The 18,726-nt window shown below is 39.9% G+C and overlaps 1 protein-coding gene across 1 annotated transcript in view; it reads left to right on the plus strand.

Annotated features, from left to right (window-relative positions):
- Positions 1-18,726, plus strand: part of LOC114030028 (zinc finger protein DPF3) — a gene marked incomplete at its 5' end in the record, with an annotated part of 168,369 nt that overhangs the window by 57,515 nt on the left and 92,128 nt on the right. Inside the window, one exon of the mRNA XM_027844692.1 lies at positions 14-151. Within this exon, the coding sequence (XP_027700493.1) occupies positions 14-151 (138 nt within the window). The remainder of the gene's footprint in view (positions 1-13; positions 152-18,726) is intronic.

The following is an 18,726-nucleotide window of genomic DNA, read 5'->3' on the forward strand; positions in this document are numbered from 1 at the left end:
GTCTCCCCTCTAGTCTGTGGCAAGCGTTATAAGAACCGGCCAGGGCTCAGCTATCATTATGCTCACACACACCTGGCCAGTGAAGAAGGGGATGAAGCCCGGGAGCAAGAAACGAGATCCCCACCTGTCCACAGAAATGAAAACCACAGACGTGAGTACCTTCCTATACTTTGCTTTTGATTTATTTGTTTGGAACTGGGATGAAATAGGGTTGGGGGTGGGGGTAGGAATTGATAAAGAACTGAGAATCTGTCTCTCTCTCTCTCTTTCCTTCCCCCTTTTCCTCTCCCTCACCTTTTCCCTCTCTCTCCCTGCCTCCCTTTCTTTCTCTCCTCCTCCCCCAACCTTTCCTATGTTCCAAGTCATTCTTATTGATTTGTTCTATGCCATGGGGGAAGCTGGATTTTTGAACAGAGCTGTTTAGCCCTCTCTGCTGCTAAGCTGAGCTCGAGGACTCCACACCAGCTCAGCATGAGCTGTGTGGCAGGCCTCATTTCTATCACTGTTCCCAGAGGGAGAGAAGGGAAGTGGTTAAAGGAAGAAATAGGAGGGGTTCTTAACTAACCCAACATCAATGTCAGTCCTGCTGTGGCTGTTCCTCAGATCAAGGAAATCTGCCACTTGCTTCTGTAGAACCAAGTTTTGACTTGCCCAGCTAGTGATGAATTTGGTACTACTGCCTTTGGGCGTGTCTATTCCGACTGAATATTGAATTTCACTATTCAGCCATCATGAGCTATAAGAAAGTGTCTTTTGATTTATTGTTCTGTGCACTGACTCTGGCTTTGTTTTCGGGGTCAGAATTCTGCTGCAGGAGCCCTTTGCCCTGGATATAGTGCCTAGCGGCTTCAGGCTGTTTTGTATTTGCACTCAGCTTACAAACATTATCTGTGCGTCCTTGTCCTTTTGAAAGCAGTGTTCAATAGATCTAAACAGACCCCTGAAGGACTTCTATTTCCTTTTCCATTTTCACTTTTTTTCCTCTGTTGGACCAGCCTCCAAGCTTTGATTTGGTTATTCAAAAAGGACTTCAACTACTAACACATGAAGACTCAGAGTTGGTAGTAGGGATGCTTGATATGGTCTTAAATTGGTTACCTCTTTCTATCACCATAACCTAGAATTGAAAAGAGTCTTACGAAATCATTTTGTAGGTGTTGATGCATTAATTTAGTACTAGGAGGGATTTTACAGGTGATCTAATGCAATGCTTTGACTTTACAGATAAGAAAATTGAGACCCAGAGATTAAATTGAGATCCAGAGATTTAGGGGCAGCTAGGTGGCACAGTAAGAAGCAGTTAGATGCCTCAGTGGATAGAGCACTGAGCCTGGAGTCAGGAAGAACTGAGTTAAAATCTGGCCTTAGATGCTTACTAGCTGTGTGACCTTGGGCAAGTCATTTAACCTCTGTTTGCCTAGGAGGCAGCTAGGTGGCCTCAGTGGATAAAGCACTGGGCATCAGGAAGATCTGAGTTCAAATTCAGCCTCAGACAATTACTAGCTCTATGACCCTGGGCAAGTCACTTAACTCTGTTTTCCTTAATCCACTGGAAAAGGAAATGGTAAACCTGTTATCCTTGCCAAGGCAACTCCATGGACAGAATGGTCCATGAGGTCTTGAGGAGTTGGACACAACTGAACAATAGCAGCAACAAGGTGGCTCAGTGGATAGAGTGCTAGGACTGGAGTCAAGAATATCTGAGTTCAAATCCAGCCTGGCCACATTACTTAATCTCTGCCTCAGTTTCCTCAACTCTAAAATGGGGATCATACTAGCGTCTTCCTCCCAAGATTGTTATGAGGATCAAATGAGATAATTATAAAGTGCTTAGCACAGTGCCTGGCACATAGTAGGAACTACATAAATGTTAGTTATTACTACTACTATTATTATGAATATTATTAGCTTGTTATTGACTTCATTAATGTCACACAGGTAAGTGAGTGGCAGAGGTTCTCTGTCTCCAAATTCAGTTGTCTTTTTACTGTACCATACCGCTTCCCTGAGAATAGGAGAAAAGCTTTAGAAGTATTGCCAAATGGTTTCCTTTTCATTCCCCTCTTTGGTGGGAGTTGATTTTAAAGTATATAGTTCAACAGCTTTAAAAGGCTCAGAGCTTTTACCTGTGGGTGCCCCTCTCCTCTAAGCCCTGACTCTTACTTAGGATCTGCAGTTGCTCCATATGAATTTCAGATGCTCAATTTCAGGTTGAGAATCAGGGTGCAGCAATATATCCTAAGAAAGGTTGACTGCTCTCACCTCTCAGCTTAGGATGCAATCTGGAATAATTAAAATGCCCAAGCTTAAAATTTCCCTTAGCTACTTGTATATTTCTCCTGTGCCTGGAGACAATTCTTTTTGTGATGTTAACACAGAGAACCTCCCCCTTCTTCATTTTCCTTCCTCTCTTTCTGGGGACCGGCATTCTTCTGCCAAGGAGGTCATGCTTTCGATGGAAAAGAGTCTGAAGGACCTTTCCTATCTTTCCCATTAGTTCCTCCTGCTCTCCCATCTCACCCTCTCCTGAACATCTGAAATGCTGATGCATCTATTCTCTCTCTGGGGAGATGCTTCTATGTCCTAATCACCCCTCACTGTTTAGTTCAGAAAAAGGAAAAAGAAATCAACCTTCACAAGCTAAGGTTGAATCTTCCTTCTGGAGCACATCTTCTTTCCTTCCCACAGTGTGGCTCTTTATATTGGCATCTTCAAAGTATTTATTAACTTGCTATTATTTACAACCCCTACCCCCAAACACTTTCTACCCCAAAGTCTTTTTTCAAGTGGGCAGATTTTCCCCCTCCAAGATTCTCTTTTTATCCTACCATCTTAGAATTATTTTGTTCCCCGGTTCTTTGTTTTCCTGTATCTTGTCTGGTCTTGCTTCACTGTGTGTGTGGGAGCACAGCTCCTCCCTGTATTTCAGCTTGAGTAGCTGCAGGGTCTGAGTAAAATAAAGTAATATCCTCCTTAGCTTTTCACCTGATCCCCTCTGGGTTGCACATCCACGTCTGAGAAGGGCACTGGCATTTCCCCCCCCTCTCCAACATCAACTTCTTACATGATCTTATCAGCTGGATATCCTTGGCTCTTTGCAGAAAACTGCCCCTTGTTTTCAACTGAGACTATTTCTTCTTCTTAGGTGGATGTGCCTTTGTAAGAAATCACATCCTGGTTCTTGCTTTGATCTTTCCGGGTCGTTTTGTACTTTCCATTCATTGTCTTGCACCCTGGTTTCAACTCTTTCTGTCCCTTTTTCCTCCCCCACCCCCACCCCATGAGACTGTTTCTTTAAAGATATCATCTGATTGACCTAAGTTTTAAACCACGTGGAAGATAATAGTTATGTCAAAGGTTAAAGGAGTGCTTCGGGTGGGCAAAACTCAAGGAATTTCACAAACAACATTTTCATCCAAGTTCCCTTTCACACTCATTTGAAGACTGTTTTTTATTAATCCCGGTATTGCTATGATCATTGAGAGGGATCCAGTGTGTTGACCAATGATCAATCAATCAAGTATTTGTTAAGTGTCTACTATGTGCTAGGGCTACAAATATAAAAATGAGACGGTCCCTGCCTTCAAGGAGCTTACATTCCACCCGGGGGATACCTAATGTTCACAGATAAGTAAATACACAAGGTATATAAAATGAAGCTACAGTATGGATCGGGGAGGTGGGCAGTACTAATTTAAAGAGTCAGAAAAGGTCTCTTGAAGGAGGAGGCCTTAAGTGCTAAACAGAGTAGTTTGTATTTGATTCTAAACAAAAGGGAGCTACAAAGTCTCTTGAGTAGAGGAATGATCAGATCTTCACTTTAGGGATATTCCATTGGAAGTGATATAGAGAATGAATTGGAGAGGAGACAGGCTAGATATCAAGAGATTATTGCAGTAATCTGAGGGAGAGTTGAAGCAAGAGCCTGCGTGAATCATGTAACCTTTCAGAGCCTCAGTCTTGTCATCTGTAAAAAGGGAATAATACTTGCAGTACTTCACAAAGTTATGGGAAAAGACTTTTGCAAACTTTAAATAGCTCTATAAATGTGCTCGTAGTATTTCTCCCCCCACCCCAATTGACACTATCATTTTGACTGTTGTTTGCCGTTCTAACCTTTTTTCCTGACTCTGAAAGCTCTCAATGCAACCCCTTCCTTACCTGAACAAGTGACTTCTCTTTCTACTAGGAAAAATTGAGGCAGTTTGTTATGAGCTCTCCCTATTCCCTTAATCCAATCTCAAAACCTTCTCTTCTCTTTTTTTTGGTGAGGCAATTGGGGTTAAGTGACTTGCCCAGGATCACACAGCTAGTTAAGTGCCAAGTGTCTGAGGCCAAATTTGAACTCAGGTCCTCCTGACTCCAAGGCTGGAGCTCTATCTACTGTGCCACCTAGCTGCCCCTCTTCTCTTTCTTTTGCTTCTGGTTTCTTAGAAAGAGATGGCCCTTCTCCTTGCCAAGTCCAATCCTTCCACTTGTGTCCATGTCCAATCAACTCTATCTTCTCAGGGATCTTGCCTCCTTTATCCTTCCCTCTTTCAATCTCTTCATCAGTTTTTTTTTTAATCTTGGAGCTCCATGATGCTCAGGTCTTAGAAAATTTACTGGTGGGTAAATCTACACTAGGCTTGGATTAAGTAGAGTTAGGGTCAGATCCTTCCTCAGTCACTACCTTTGTGACTATGGTCTAATTACTTAACCTTTGAAAGGTTTAGTTTCTTCGGAGGTCCTCCCCTTAGCACTCTGGGAGAACCCCAACAGATCCATTTGTTTATTCCACTTGGAATCTCTCTCTTCTTCTCTCTCTCTCTTCTTCTTTTCTCTCTTCTCTTCTCTTCTATCTCCCTCCCTCTCCCTCCCTCTTTCTCTCTCTCTCTCTTTCTCTCTCTCTTTCTCTCTCTCCCCATTCCCTCTCCCTTTCACTCTCTCTTTCTCCCCTACTCCCCTCTCCACCTTGCCCCTTCTGTCCTTCTCTCCCATTCTCTTTCTTCTTCCTCCCCTCTCCTACTCTCTCCCTTTCTTCCTCTACCTTCTTTGTCTCTTTTCTTATCTCCCTTCCTCCTCTCCTCCACTTCCCTCTTTTTTCTTTGCTTCACTCCCTCTCTTCCCCTCCTCTTTGCCTCTTTCCATCTCTGTATCTTTTCTCCCCTTCCCCTTCTAACCCTTTCCTCCTTTCTTCCCCTCCATCATTTCCCTTCTCCCTTTCCTCCACTTTCTCTTTCTTCTTTTCCCTCTTCCTCTCCCCCCCTATATATTATCTTTTCCTTGTGTAGAGCTCCTGGTAGCTTTTCATCATTCCCTCAGTGGACTGTGCTGCTGCTGACCATCTTTTCCATGTGTGTTAATTGCTTGCAACATTAATACATAGTCATTAGCAGCTCCTACTGTTTGTGGGGGAGTCAGGGCATTGGATCCATCCTTCCCCCTAAATAATGGTAGGTAGGCAACATGTTATAAATTGACTGTGACAGGTCTGCAGTGTCATAAGGCCTTAGCTTTGGGAATCCGCTCTACATAGGCTTTGGAAGTGGGGGAGGGAGGCATTAATCGAAATGGCTAATCTGCAGTCTGCCAAAGAGGGGTCTAGACACATAGTAAGTAATAAATGCTGATTATTTCCTTAAGCAGAGCAGCAGGGAGATGCAAGCAGTCTGTTGTGCCCTAAGGAAAGAAAGTCAAATGGACTCAGAGCGCAGTCTCTTGGAGTTTGCAGGGCCCGGGGCAGGTGGGTTTGTACAGACTGCTACAGTGTGGGCCTCTTGACTTAATTTTCTCCCCCTGCTGCTTCCATTCCATCTCTGTGCTCTTTTCTCCCCTGAAACTGCACCTCCAGAGAAGACCATTGCTCATCACGAAGCCTGCTGTGAGTGCATGGTCACACCAGCCCTCTGGTGCTGAAAGGGCATCTTTGGAGCAGCGCTGGTGCTGAGGCCAGTTATTGACCTACCCTCCCCCAGCATCCCCATCCCCCGCTCCTCCTGCCGTTGCCAGTTCAGCAGTCTGTGGCTGTACCTTGTGCCCTCCTGTTCTCCTCTTTGTTATTTCAGTCTCATTTTTTTCTCTCCTGAGCTCTTGTTTTCTCTTCAACTAATGTTTCTCTTCTCTTATTTTGTTTCTTTCCTCTCTTCCCTCTCTTTTATGTCCTTGTCTTGGCCTTAGGACCAGCAACCTTGAGAAGCTGAGAATGTGGAGCTCAAATGTTCACCTTCTGAACATATTTCTTCCCTTATTGGACATCCTGAAGGAGGATTCCACCTTTACTCTCTTTGGTTTATGTCCCCAGTTCAAAACTGTTCTTTGCCTTCTATATCCCAAAGGTAGTTAGATGGTGCAGTGGAAAGAATATTGGGTCTAGAGTCAGGAAGAACTGAATTCAACTGGTCTGATCCACTTTATCTTCTGACTGACCTAACTTTTCAAACCCAGTAGAAGATAATAGTCATGGGCTGAGGGAGTGCTTCACATGGGGAAGAACTCAAGGACTTTCATAAACACCATGTATTTATGTGTGACTCTGGGTAAGTCATTTTACCTCTGTTTGATTTAGTTTTCTCAACTGCAAAATGAGTATAATAATGCACCTACTTCCCAGGGTTGTTGTGAGGATTAAATGATATAATTCTGTGAAGCACTTAGCATAGTGCTTAATTAATTCTTACTCCTTTCCTTCCTTACATTTTTTCTAACTCTTGTTTTCTCTAACTCTATAATTCTATCTTCTTCACTTAAAACTAGAGCGACTAAAAATGACTATTTTCAAAGTGATTTCTTCTGGCCTATGGTTCCTAATGTACAGTAGTATATTTTGTATTTTAAAAATTCAACAAATAGTTGTTAAGTAATTATTATGTACAGAGGACTGTGCTAGGTGCTGTAGGAAATACAAGAATAAATATAACATGGCCCCTATCATCAAAGAGCTTTATCATCTACTTCTCAATATGACCTAGTGTCTATAATATCCTTTGAACCCCTAAGAGGATATGCTACATAAATATTCAGGCATTATAACACTATGACATGTTAATATATTTTGTATTTCATTCAGTCATTTCAGACTATTTCTGACACCATTTGGGGTTTTCTTGGCAAAGATACTGGAGCGGTTTACCATTTCCTTCTCCACTGAGGCAAAACAGGGTTAAGTGACTTACTCAAGGTCATGCAGCTAGTAAGTATCTGAGGCCAGATTTGAACTCACAAAGATGAGTCTTCTTGATTCCAGGCCTGGCACTCTATACACTGTACCACCTAGCTGCCCCATATCTTATATATTCCTAGAATCTTGAGGTAGATGGGACCTCAGAAATCATGTAGCCCAATCTATATCTGAGTAGAAATCCCTCCTACAGCTCCATTGACAAGTTGCTGTCTTGCTTCCACTTGAAGGCTTCCAGTGATAAGGACCACTTTCCAAAGGACATCATTCCATTCTTAAATGGCTCTAATTTGTTAGGAAGCTTTTCCTTATATAAAGCTGAAATCTGCCTCTCTGTAACTTTGACCTATTATGTCTCGTTTTGCTCTCTGGGACAGAACAAAAGTTTACTCCCTCTTTTACATGTCAGCCCTGTTCACACTTGAAGACATTAGTCTAATTTTTCCTCCTAATTCTTCTGTTTTTCAGACTGAACATTCTAGGTTCCTGGAATCATTTCTTAATTTTTTTTGCTTATTTGTTTGTCCTTTATTTTCTTTACAAATATATTAGTATCTTTTGTTTTTATTGTCTACATTTCCCAATATATCCCTCCCTTTCCATCACCTAGAGAGCCTAATCTTGTTATAAAGAATAACTAGAAAGAGAAAAGACGTAAAATCAGTTAATTAAGTCTGTTGTTGTCTGTTATGTTCCACACTTGTAGTCCCCCTACCTCTCCTGAAACCATTTCTTGCATGCAATAATTTCATTTCCTCTCCCTATTCTGATTTCTCTCCTCTGAGTACACCACAGTTTTGTCAGTGTCCTCCTGAAAATGTAGCACCAAGGTTTGAACAGAATCCTTTAGATGTAACCTAACCACACCAAAATACAGTGGTGCTATAACACCACATGCTTCTGTTAATACAGACAGATTTGCATGGAAAAGGAGTGTGGCTGGCTGGAGGCAATGCCAACCTTGGTGTCAGGAAGACCTGGGCTCAAATTCAGCCCCTGATATACACCAGCTGTATATTTTAACTATTCAGTGACCCTTCCCTTATTTCTCTCTCTCTCTCTCTCTCTCTCTCTCTCTCTTTTTCTCCAAGACCATGCCACAGTGTTATGCTTACTGCTCATTAAAATCCCATGTAATTTTTCTTCACGTGAGCTATTTATTATCTAGCCATCTATGTTTATAGTTGATTTTTTTGGGGGGTGAGGCAGTTAGGGTTAAGTGACTTGCCTAGGGTCACACAGCTAGTGAGTATCATGTGTCTGAGGCTGGATTTGAACTCAGGTCCTCCTGACTCCAGGGCCCGTACTCTATCCACTGTGCCTAGCTGCCCCATGTAGTTGAGTTTTTGAACCCAAGTGGAGAACTTGACATTTACCTGTTAGATTGAGTCCATTGTTCTAGCCTGTTAAGGCCTTTTAGCATCAGGGTGCTGTTGTCCAACATACTACTTTCCCCCTCTAATTTCATAGCACAAGCAAATTTGGCAAAAAACATACACTTCTTCCAGGTCATTGATAGAAATATTAAATGAAAAAAGAGGTAAGGATAGATCTCCAGACTACTAAGTAGATTCCTCCAGCTTGACATTGACCCATAAATCATTACTCTTTGAACGATTAATATATTTAAGATAAAAACCAGACATATACGTCCACATATCTACATACACACACAAAACTTGCAACCTTATTCTGACCTGTAGAGAAAAATCTTCTGCTAGTTTATGTCAGGATCAAATAAGTCTCCTCCCCTCCCTGGGTATGGAGGGCATATTATTGTGCTCTGCAGAAGTGGAAGAAGAGAGGGCTTATGGATCATTTCTGCTAATTAAATATTCTGGAAATTAGTCCACTAAAGTACAAATTATCTAAAAGGAGCAGACAATTTCATTGTCACATTGATATGGAAAGATCTAACATATGTTAGATTAATAACATCTGCCCTTCAACAATTTGCCACAGGGCACACTAATATAGTTTTTAAAAGACAAAGTTAAAACAACTTTTGAAACTAGCTTAAAGTATTCAGTTTGCTCAGAAACATGTCTCAAGAAGCCACAAGATTCAGCAGAGTGTACTCACTTAGAAACTGGGTTTTGTTCCATTCTCCCAGTGGCAATGCGTTCAGGCTTTGGCTCTGGAGAAGGGGGGATTTAAGATATGTTGGTCTTCACTTAAATGTCTTCTGCCTTTAGCTCCAAAGTGCAAATTTGAAATAGGAGCTTTCTGGCTTAACTACTGTCCAACAAAGTAGCGCATAAACTACGATGTGAAGAAGAACTTGAAGAATGGCTCTAGCCACCTGGGTTTTGGAGTCAGAAGATCAAGGTTTGAAACCTGAGACAGCTGGGTGATGTAGTGCATAGAGTGCTAAGCCTGGAGTCAGGAGGACCTAAGTTTAAATCTAGCCTCAGACACTTATTAGCTGTATGACCTTGGGCAAGTCTCTTCATCTTTGTTTGCCTCAGTTTCTTCAGTGGCAAAATGGGATAACAATAGCACCTATCTCCTAGGATTGTGAGGATCAAATAAGATAATACTTGTAAAGTGTTCATCACATTGCCTGGCACGTAGTATGTGCTATATAAATTATTATTCCCTTCCTTCCCCTTCCCCTACCTGAATAGCCATAGCAAAATCATCTTACAGAGCTTTAGTTTATTTGCTTAAAAATAAATATCACTAAACCAATTGTTCCCAACCTGAGGGGCCACTAAATTATTTCATGAGAGGTATAACTCTGTATTACAAAGCATTGCAATTTTGATCTTTAATTAGCTCCAATGAAAGGGGGCACACAAAAGGTTTTATGTAGAGAAGGGTCCTTTATACTCAGAAAGATTGGAAACTACTGGTTGAAGTGATCTCTGAAGTCCCTTCTAAGTCAAAATGCTGTGGTTCTATGACTATCCAATACATGTTAAGTTATTTTTTCCCACATTGGTGCTATGTGCTCTGTAGTGACCTCCACCCTCTCCCTCAGTTCTATTTGTAACCCATGGAAGGAACACTTTTTTGAGGGCTGTCTAAGATTATATAGCTATGTAACGGTTTTATTTGAAAAGATAATTGTCCTACTGGGGACCCAACTGATCACTCCAGCATCACTTGGATCACATTCTAACCAAATGAGTTAACTGGCCCAAACATGAGTCAATCAACAAGCATTTTGTTAAGCAGTTACTATATGTCAGGCACTGTTTTCAGCACTGCGGATAGAAGTACAAAGAATGAAACCATGTCTAATTGAAAGAAGCTTAGATTCTGTGAGGAAGATGTGCCAATCAGTAGATCATAGGTACAGAACTACTTAGTATAGCAAGATGGTACTGCCATCTTTAGGATAAGAATTTTCAGTCAATCAGCCAATCAACAAATATTTATTAAGCACCTATTGTATGCCTTACCCTAAGCACTATGGGGTACAAAAGACAAGTATAATACATTGGTGTTGCCCTTATTTGGGGAAATAAAAAGGATGCACAGAAAACAATTTGAGAACGATATGAGACAATATATATTCTAGTTCTATTTCCTTTATGTCCATTTTTCAAATCCATTTCCACAGAACCATAAATCTATAGACATTAAGATTGTTCTGGGATTTGGGGTATGAACTTTTTGCAGTATACAGGATTTAGAAATAGATGAAATACAGAGAAATCAGAATGATTCAGGAGGCAGGTCTTACTTCTTGAGAAAACTCATTCAAACTCTTGATATTCTTTTCTATACTTTGTGATACAGAATTATTTGATCTAGGTCTCTGCCAGAGAAATGTGTTGGAGTTTGCCTGTTTTGAGGCTCTCATTGTAGCTGGATTCTATTTAGTTCCACTACTAAATTTGTATTTTGATTGGTAGGAGCTAGCTCTAGGTTGGAGCACCTAATCCTGATATGTTCCTATCTTTCCACCTCTTTCATTCTGTTCTAAGCCTCCCCTCTGATCTCATAGTCTCTTGATCCTCCCTTTCCCCCCAATTCATCACTTGTATTTTGACTTTACTTTCTTCTTTATACAGTCTTGACCTAATGGTCAGCCACTTCAATCTTATTCTTGCCTTTCACCTTGATCCCTTCCCTTTCCCCACCCCCACTCCAATGCCTTTCTGCCATCCCACTCCTGCAAAACCTGACCATTCATCTTTTCTACTTCTCCTAAACTCACCAAGTGCTGTTAGATGAGGCTACAAAGTCCTGCTGACTGGGATCATTACATATTCACATATCTATCTTTGACAGAGACCTTACTGCTGCATGGCAGTCTTTTTATTCATCTCTTACAGGCTCTCTCTCTCCCATTCACCATAGCAACTATTTCAAACCTCCTTTACTCCTCTCAAGCTTTCACCTATGCTCAAACCTCACGTTTTCTCCACAGATGACCCTGCCTCCTACTTTACTCATAAAATCAATGCCATCTTTCATACAGTCCCTCAGCTTTTGTCCTTTACACTTCCATAACTCTATATCTTTTTTTCTATTCATTTTTCTTTCTTTCTGGTCTCTGAGGATGAGATGGTCCACTTTGCCAAGACTAAACTTGTATATTTCACCTCATAGTTTTCCATCTATTCTAGGACCTTGCCCATTAGATTACAATATCTGTTCCCTTCATCATTGATCTTTTGTTGGTTCTTTTCTTTGTCTACAAATATACTTATCTCTTGGTTATTTTAAATAAAACTTATCACAACCCTACTACTTCCTTAGGCCTATAAGCTTTTATTGACAAGTTCTAGAAAGAGTAATGTACAATCATAGGACTGTATATATGATTTATAAAATTGGAAGATGCGTCAGAGGTCAAGTCCAATCCATACCTGCAGAGGGAAGGGAATCCCCTACCTCAAGGGGCTAAATAGTTATCAAATCTTCCCTTGAGCACTTCAAGTGGAGGTCTCACTACTTAAAAAGGAAACACATCCCATTTTTTTGGACAGCCTTAGTCATCAGGAAATTTTTCCTTGTATTGAGCTGAAATCTGCTTCTTCCATTCCATTAAGCAAATATTAATTAAATGCCCACTATGTGCTGAGTATATGCAAAGATTTAAAAAAATTATATAGCCTTTACTCTCAAAAGGACATTTTTAGAGATCATCTAGCCTAACCTTCCTCAGTTTTATAGGTGAGTAAACTGAGGTCCAAGGAAGTCAAGAGACTTTATCAAAGACTTTCTCTAAGTGGCAGAGCCAAGAGTCAAAGTCAGCTCTCCCAATTTCCAAGTCTAGTGCTCTTTTCTTTATACCATATATCATTTAGGCAGGACATGATGTATGGCAAGAATGATATTCTAGACCCCTTCTCCTCCATCCCCTCCTTGGATTAGTTTTTCCTCAAAAGATATTGAGACTCAGTTGACTAAGGGCTCAGCTGAATCAATTCATCAATCCTCAAGGCATATCATTGTTGAATATCCTTCCCTTGCTTTGATTAAGTAAATCTCTTTAAAATTTTTTTTGTTTATTTCATTAAATATTTCCCAATTACATGTAAATTTTTTTTCAACAATTTGAGTTCCAATTTCTCTCCCTCCTTCTTGTCCCTCCCCCCTCCTTGAGAAGGGAAACAATTTGATTTTGATTACACGTATGAGGTCATGTAAAACATTTCCATATTAGCCACGTCACAAAAGAAAACACAAATAAAACAATAAAAATAAAGTAAAAAAATGTGCTTCAATTTGTAGAGCTCAACAGTTCTGTCTCTGGAGGTGGATAGCATTTTTCATCATAGGTCCTTTGGAATTGTCTTGGATGATTGTCTTGATCAGAATAGTTGTCTTTTACAGTTGATCATCCTTACAATATTGCCATTACTCTGTACGATACCCTCCTGGTTCTGCTCACTTCACTTTGTTTGAGTTTATATATATCTTCCCAGGTTTTTCTGAAACCATCCTGCTCATCATTTCTTATAACACAGTAATATTCCATCACAATCATATTACCAGTTGTTTAGTCATTTTCCAATTGATGGGCATCCCCTCAATTTCTAATCCTTTGCCACCACAAAAAAAGAGCTGCTATAAATATTTTTATAAAAGTAGGTCCTTTTCCCTTTTCTTTGATCTCTCCAGGATATAGACCTAGCAGTGGTATTGTTGGGTCAAAGGGTATGCACAGTTTTCTAGTCCTTTGGGAGTAGTTCCAAATTGTTCTCTAGAATGGTAGGATTAGTTCACAACTCCACCAATAGTGCATTCATGTCCCAATTTTTCCACATCTCTTCCAGCATCTGTCATTTTCCTTTTCTGTAATATTAACCAATCTGATAGGTGTAAGATTGTATCTCAGAGCTGTCTTAATTTGCATTCCTCTAATCAGTAATGATTTAGAGTATTTTTTTCATGTGACTATTGATAACTTTGATTTCTTCTTCTGAAAACTGCCTGTTCATGTCCTTTGACCATTTATCAACTGGGGAATGGCTATTATTTTTATATGTTTGGCTCAGTTCCCTGTGCATTTGAGAAATGAGGCCTTCGAAAAACTTGCTGCAAAATATACCCCCTCTCCCTGTTTACTGCTTTCCTCCTAATTTTGGCTGCATTAGTTTTGTTTTTGCAAAAGTTTTTTTAATGTAATATAATCAAAACTGTTTATTTTATATCTCATAATGTTCTCTGTCTCTTGTTTGGTCATAGATTCTTCCCTTATCCATAGACCTGACAGGTACATTTTCCCATGCTCCCCTAATTTATTTATATCACTCTTTATGTGTAAATAATTTATCCATTTTTACCTTATCTAGGTACATGGTGTGAGATGTTGGTCTATGCCTAGTTTCTGCCAAATTGCTTTCCAGTTTTCCTAACAATTTTTGTCAAAAGTTGAGTTCTTACCATAAAAGCTTAGATCTTTGAGTTTGTCATGCATTAGATTACTCTGGTCATTTGATTCTGGGTATTGTGTACCTAATCTATTCCAGTGATTCATCACTCTATTTCTTAGTCAGTACCAGTTGTTTTGATGATTACCACTTTGTAATATTATTTGAAATCTGAAACTACTAGGCCATCTTCCTTAACATTTTTTCATTGAATCCCTTGATATTTTTGAGCTTTTGCTCAGCCTAATGAATTTTGTTATTTTTTTCTGGTGCTATGAAATAGTTGTTTGGTAGTTTGATTGGTATGACACCAAATAAGTAAATTAACTTGGGTAGAATTGTCATTTTTACTATATTGGCTTGGCATATGAGCAATTCATATTTTCCTACTTGTTTAGATCTGTCTTTATTTGTGTGAGAGGTGTTTTATAATTATGTTCATACAATCCATGGGTTTGTCTTAGCAGGTAGAATCCCAAGTATTTTTTATTGTCTGTAGTTATTTTAAATGGAATTTCTCTTTCTATCTCTTCCTGCTGGGTTTTCTTGGTAGTATATAAAAGTGCTGATGATTCATGTGGATTTATTTTATATCCTACAACTTTGCTGAAGTTGTTAATTGTTTCAGCTAATTTTTTAGTTGATTCTCTAGGGTTCTCTAAATATACTACCATATTACCTGCAAAAAGTGATAGTTTTGTTTCCTCATTGCCTATTTCTATCCTTTATAAATCTCTTTTTGTTAACTGTTGAATGAGCTAGGAGTGTCTCATTTCATTCCCAGTGTTTGAACCTACATTACAAGGGTGTTTGAATTTACTTGAATAAGTCAAGCCTAACCCAGAATAGCATGAATATAAATGATTATGGTACAAGGCAAAATGTGATAGAGGGAAAGAGGAGACTTAAACAAAGTTCTCCAGAAGATAAGAGAAAGGAGAGAACATTTTCAGCTAGAGGAGATCAAGGATAGCTTCATGGAGGAGGTATCCCTTGACCTGGCCCTTGAAGGGAGAGAGGATTTCATCAGGGAGTGGCTTTCATTGAGAGAATTCAGGATGAGATTGGGGAATACCCAGTAGTCCATCTGGGCTGGAAAATAGAATTCATGAAGGGTTAGTAAGATGAATTGGAGTCAAATATAACAAGTCAAACCCATTTTCTACACAAAAGCTCTTCATGTACTTGAAAACAGCTCTCATGTTCCTCCTAAGTCTTCTCTTCTTTAGGCTAAGCATTCTTACTTCAGTTCTTAAGTTTTGGTCTTCAGATCACTGGGGGATCCTGAAACCTTTTCAGGGGGTCAGCAAGATCAAAAAACCATTTTCAGAATAATACTAATACATTATTTGCCTATCAAAATACTCTTCTCTTTTCCAACTACTGTTTATGTCTGAAAGAGACTAGATTTTCTCCATATACTTAGACCAAAACAACCCGGTTCACCAGGTTGAATGAAGAAACGAATAAGAGAATCCAACTATTTTCTATTACGGCAGACAGTAAAGAGATTGGCAAAAATATATAAAACAATACCACTCTTCTCATTACTTTTTTTTGGGGCAGATATAGTTGCTTTTCACAAAAATATGTTATTTGTTAGCACATTATGGGTTTATTGTTGTTTTAAAATAAATTACTAAATATTTAAGAAATTTTGATAAAAACTAATGTTTTAATTTCTACTATAGTAAATATCCATAGGGCAGCTAGGTGGTACAGTGGCTAAAGTGCTAGACCTGGAGTCAGGAAGATTCATTTTCATGAGTTCAAATCTGGCCTCAGACACTTACCAGCTATGTGACCCTGGGCAAGTCACTTAACTTCTGTCTGCCTCAGTTTTCTAATCTGTAAAATGAACTAGAGAAGGAACTGGCAAAGTATTCCAGTATCTCTGCCAAGAAAACCCTGAATATGGTCACAAAGAATTGGACATGACTGAAATGAATGAACAACAAAATATCAACAGATATAGCCCACATAAGCAAAAGCTCTTTGGAGCCCCCAACAATTTTTAAGAGTGTAACGGGGTCCTAAGACCAAAAATGTTTGAGTACTGCTGCTTTCATCATGTACAGCATGATTTTGAGTCTCCCTTCCTACTTGGGTCACTTTCCTAAGTTTGTGTTGTAGCTCATTAATGTTCTTAAAATGTAGTGCCAAGAACTGAATATAATACTCCAAATGTGACTTAACCAGGGCAGGGAACAGTGGGCCCTATCAAACCCCCTGGTTTTGAAAAGTGTGTTTTTGTTAATACAACTGAAAATGACGTAGTTGTTTTGACAATTGTGTCATACTGTTGACTCATACTGAGTGTTCAGTCCACTAACCACCACCACTTTCCCCACTCACAAATCTGGTCCTTATTTGATTCTAATATAATGGATCTATATTAATCCAAGTATAGGACATGGAATTTATCTCTATTAAGTTCCTTTTTCTCAGGTTCATCCCATTGTTCTTGCCCGTTAATCTTTTTTTGTTGTTGTTTGGCTCCTGTCTGTGTTATATAGCATGTTGGTAGTCCAAACCAACTTAGTAACATTGGTAAATTTGATGAACATGCCATGTCTTCAACCAAGTCATTGGTAAAAATGTTGAAGAGAAGCAGACCAAGCACAGAGATCCCTGTGGCACCCAGTACTCAGGACAAGTCAGTCAGGCAGTAAACATTTTTTTTAAGCTCCTACTGTATGATAGGCACTGTGCTAAACACTGGGTGGTACAAAAAGAGGCAAAAGATAGTCTCTGCCCTAAAGGAACTCACAATCTGAGGGAAAAAAAGGTCACGGAATCACTCAGACTTACTCGGCACGAGTGGCTGACTTTGCACAATCCCCACTTTGGACCTATATCACTCACTCTTCTGTTCTCAGCAGCATCATCCTAATCTCTGCTACTTATAATCTGGGACTCAGCTGGGAATCAGTTTCTTGTACCAAAGAGGTACTGTAAACATAAACAACATACAGTCCCTATGAGGACATACAAGAGAAGACCCATAAACTGATACTTTGGACATGAGGGATTTGGGAGCCAAAAGGTTATAGTCATTCCCATGGGTACCAGGATTCCTTCCCATCCTCCTAGAACTTGTTTCAGGCATTCTGAATGGAGTCCATATGGGTATGAATACCATTAAAGTGGTTAGGAATCCAGGTGTAGCATTCCTGACCTATGAGAGCGCATAAACCTCCCCTCTCTGCCTTGGGGAAATCTAGAGCTAGTCTGTTTTGCAAAGCCACAGTCCTGGGTGCATGAAGCTTGATACTAAGCTCCTCCACATCACTTATGATATCACTGATGAAGATTTATAAAACCTGTTCTTTCTGTTCAGGAGGGCTAGGTTGAAGGCACCCATGATGGAGCTCAGGTTCTCCTACTAAAGGGGATAAATAGCAGATACCAGGAATGCTTGATATGTGTTGTCATTGTTCAGTCCCTTCAGTTGTGTCTGACTCTTCATGACCCCATTTGGGGTTTTCTTGGCAAAAGATACTGGAATGTTTTGCCATTTCCTTCTCCAGTTCATTTTACAGATGAGTGAACTGAGGCAAACAGGGTTAAATGACTTTCCCAGGGTCACACAGCTAGTAAGTGTCTGAGACCAGATTTGAACTCAGGAAGATGAGTCCATGACTCTAGAACTATCCACTATACCTGTAAGTAGGGTGGGTATGATCTGGAGGTCAAAAAGAACTCTGCTCCTCCCACAGCCTCCCTGACAATTTTTGGGAAGCCAATAGTATGCTTTGTTATTGTACCAAAAAAATCTCAGAGAAGGGTATCCTAAAAGTCTGTCAGTGTATGCCTGGTTCCCCAGAAAGAAAATATTCTCTAGATATCCCTGGTCCTCATAGATCATCATGTTATTATATAAGAACATGATGTAGTTGTATCTTTTTAAACAAACAAGCTAATGTACACAAACAAGCTATATATAGGAGAAATAGGAAATAATCAACAGAGGGAAGGGATTAGGAAAGAATTCCTGAAGAAGATAGAATTTTAGTGGGGCTTTGAAGGAAGCCAAGGAGCCAGAGATGAGGAGGGAGAGCATTCTAAACATAGGGGACAGCCAGAGAAAATGTCTAGAGCCAAGACATGGAATATCTTGTTTGTGAATCAGCAAAGAGGCCAGTATCACAAGTTCTTTTAGTTTGATACTGATTCATCCATTACTGCTCTGTGGGTTCAAATGGTCTGTGCTAAGTTCCTCATTGTTCTGAGTTCTATACTCACCCGCTCATAATTTCCTTGAAAGTTGGCTTTGGTCTTTGCCACTCTTGAAACTTCAGGCTCCAAGACCATTACTATCCCCCTCATTATCAAATCCAATGAGCTTTACTCAGTGCTCCTTCTCTGGTCTCCCCCATAGCATTCAACCTTGTTGGTTGCATCTTCTTGATACTCTCTTCTCCCTTGGATTCCTTGAAAATTCATTTTCCTCTATTCTCCTCCTTCCTTTGTGACCTCTCTCCATTCTCCAATTCACCATCACCCTCTAAATGTTTCTATCTGCCAAGGGCCTTCCCTTTTGTTTTTTGTTTTTCCTTTTTCTCTGGTGTTTTCTTTTCCTTCCTCCTCATTCTTTCCCTCTCAGTATTAATCAATCACCAAGCATTTATTGTTGTTGTGGTTCAGTTGTTTCAGTCATATCTGACTCTTCCTGACCCCATTTGGGGTTTTCTTGGCAAAGATACTGGAATGGCTTGCCATTTCCTTCTCTAG

The sequence above is a fragment of the Vombatus ursinus genome, unplaced genomic scaffold (genome assembly GCF_900497805.2).
Source record: "Vombatus ursinus unplaced genomic scaffold, bare-nosed wombat genome assembly UNPS02014945.1, whole genome shotgun sequence".
In the NCBI taxonomy this organism is placed as follows: domain Eukaryota; kingdom Metazoa; phylum Chordata; class Mammalia; order Diprotodontia; family Vombatidae; genus Vombatus; species Vombatus ursinus.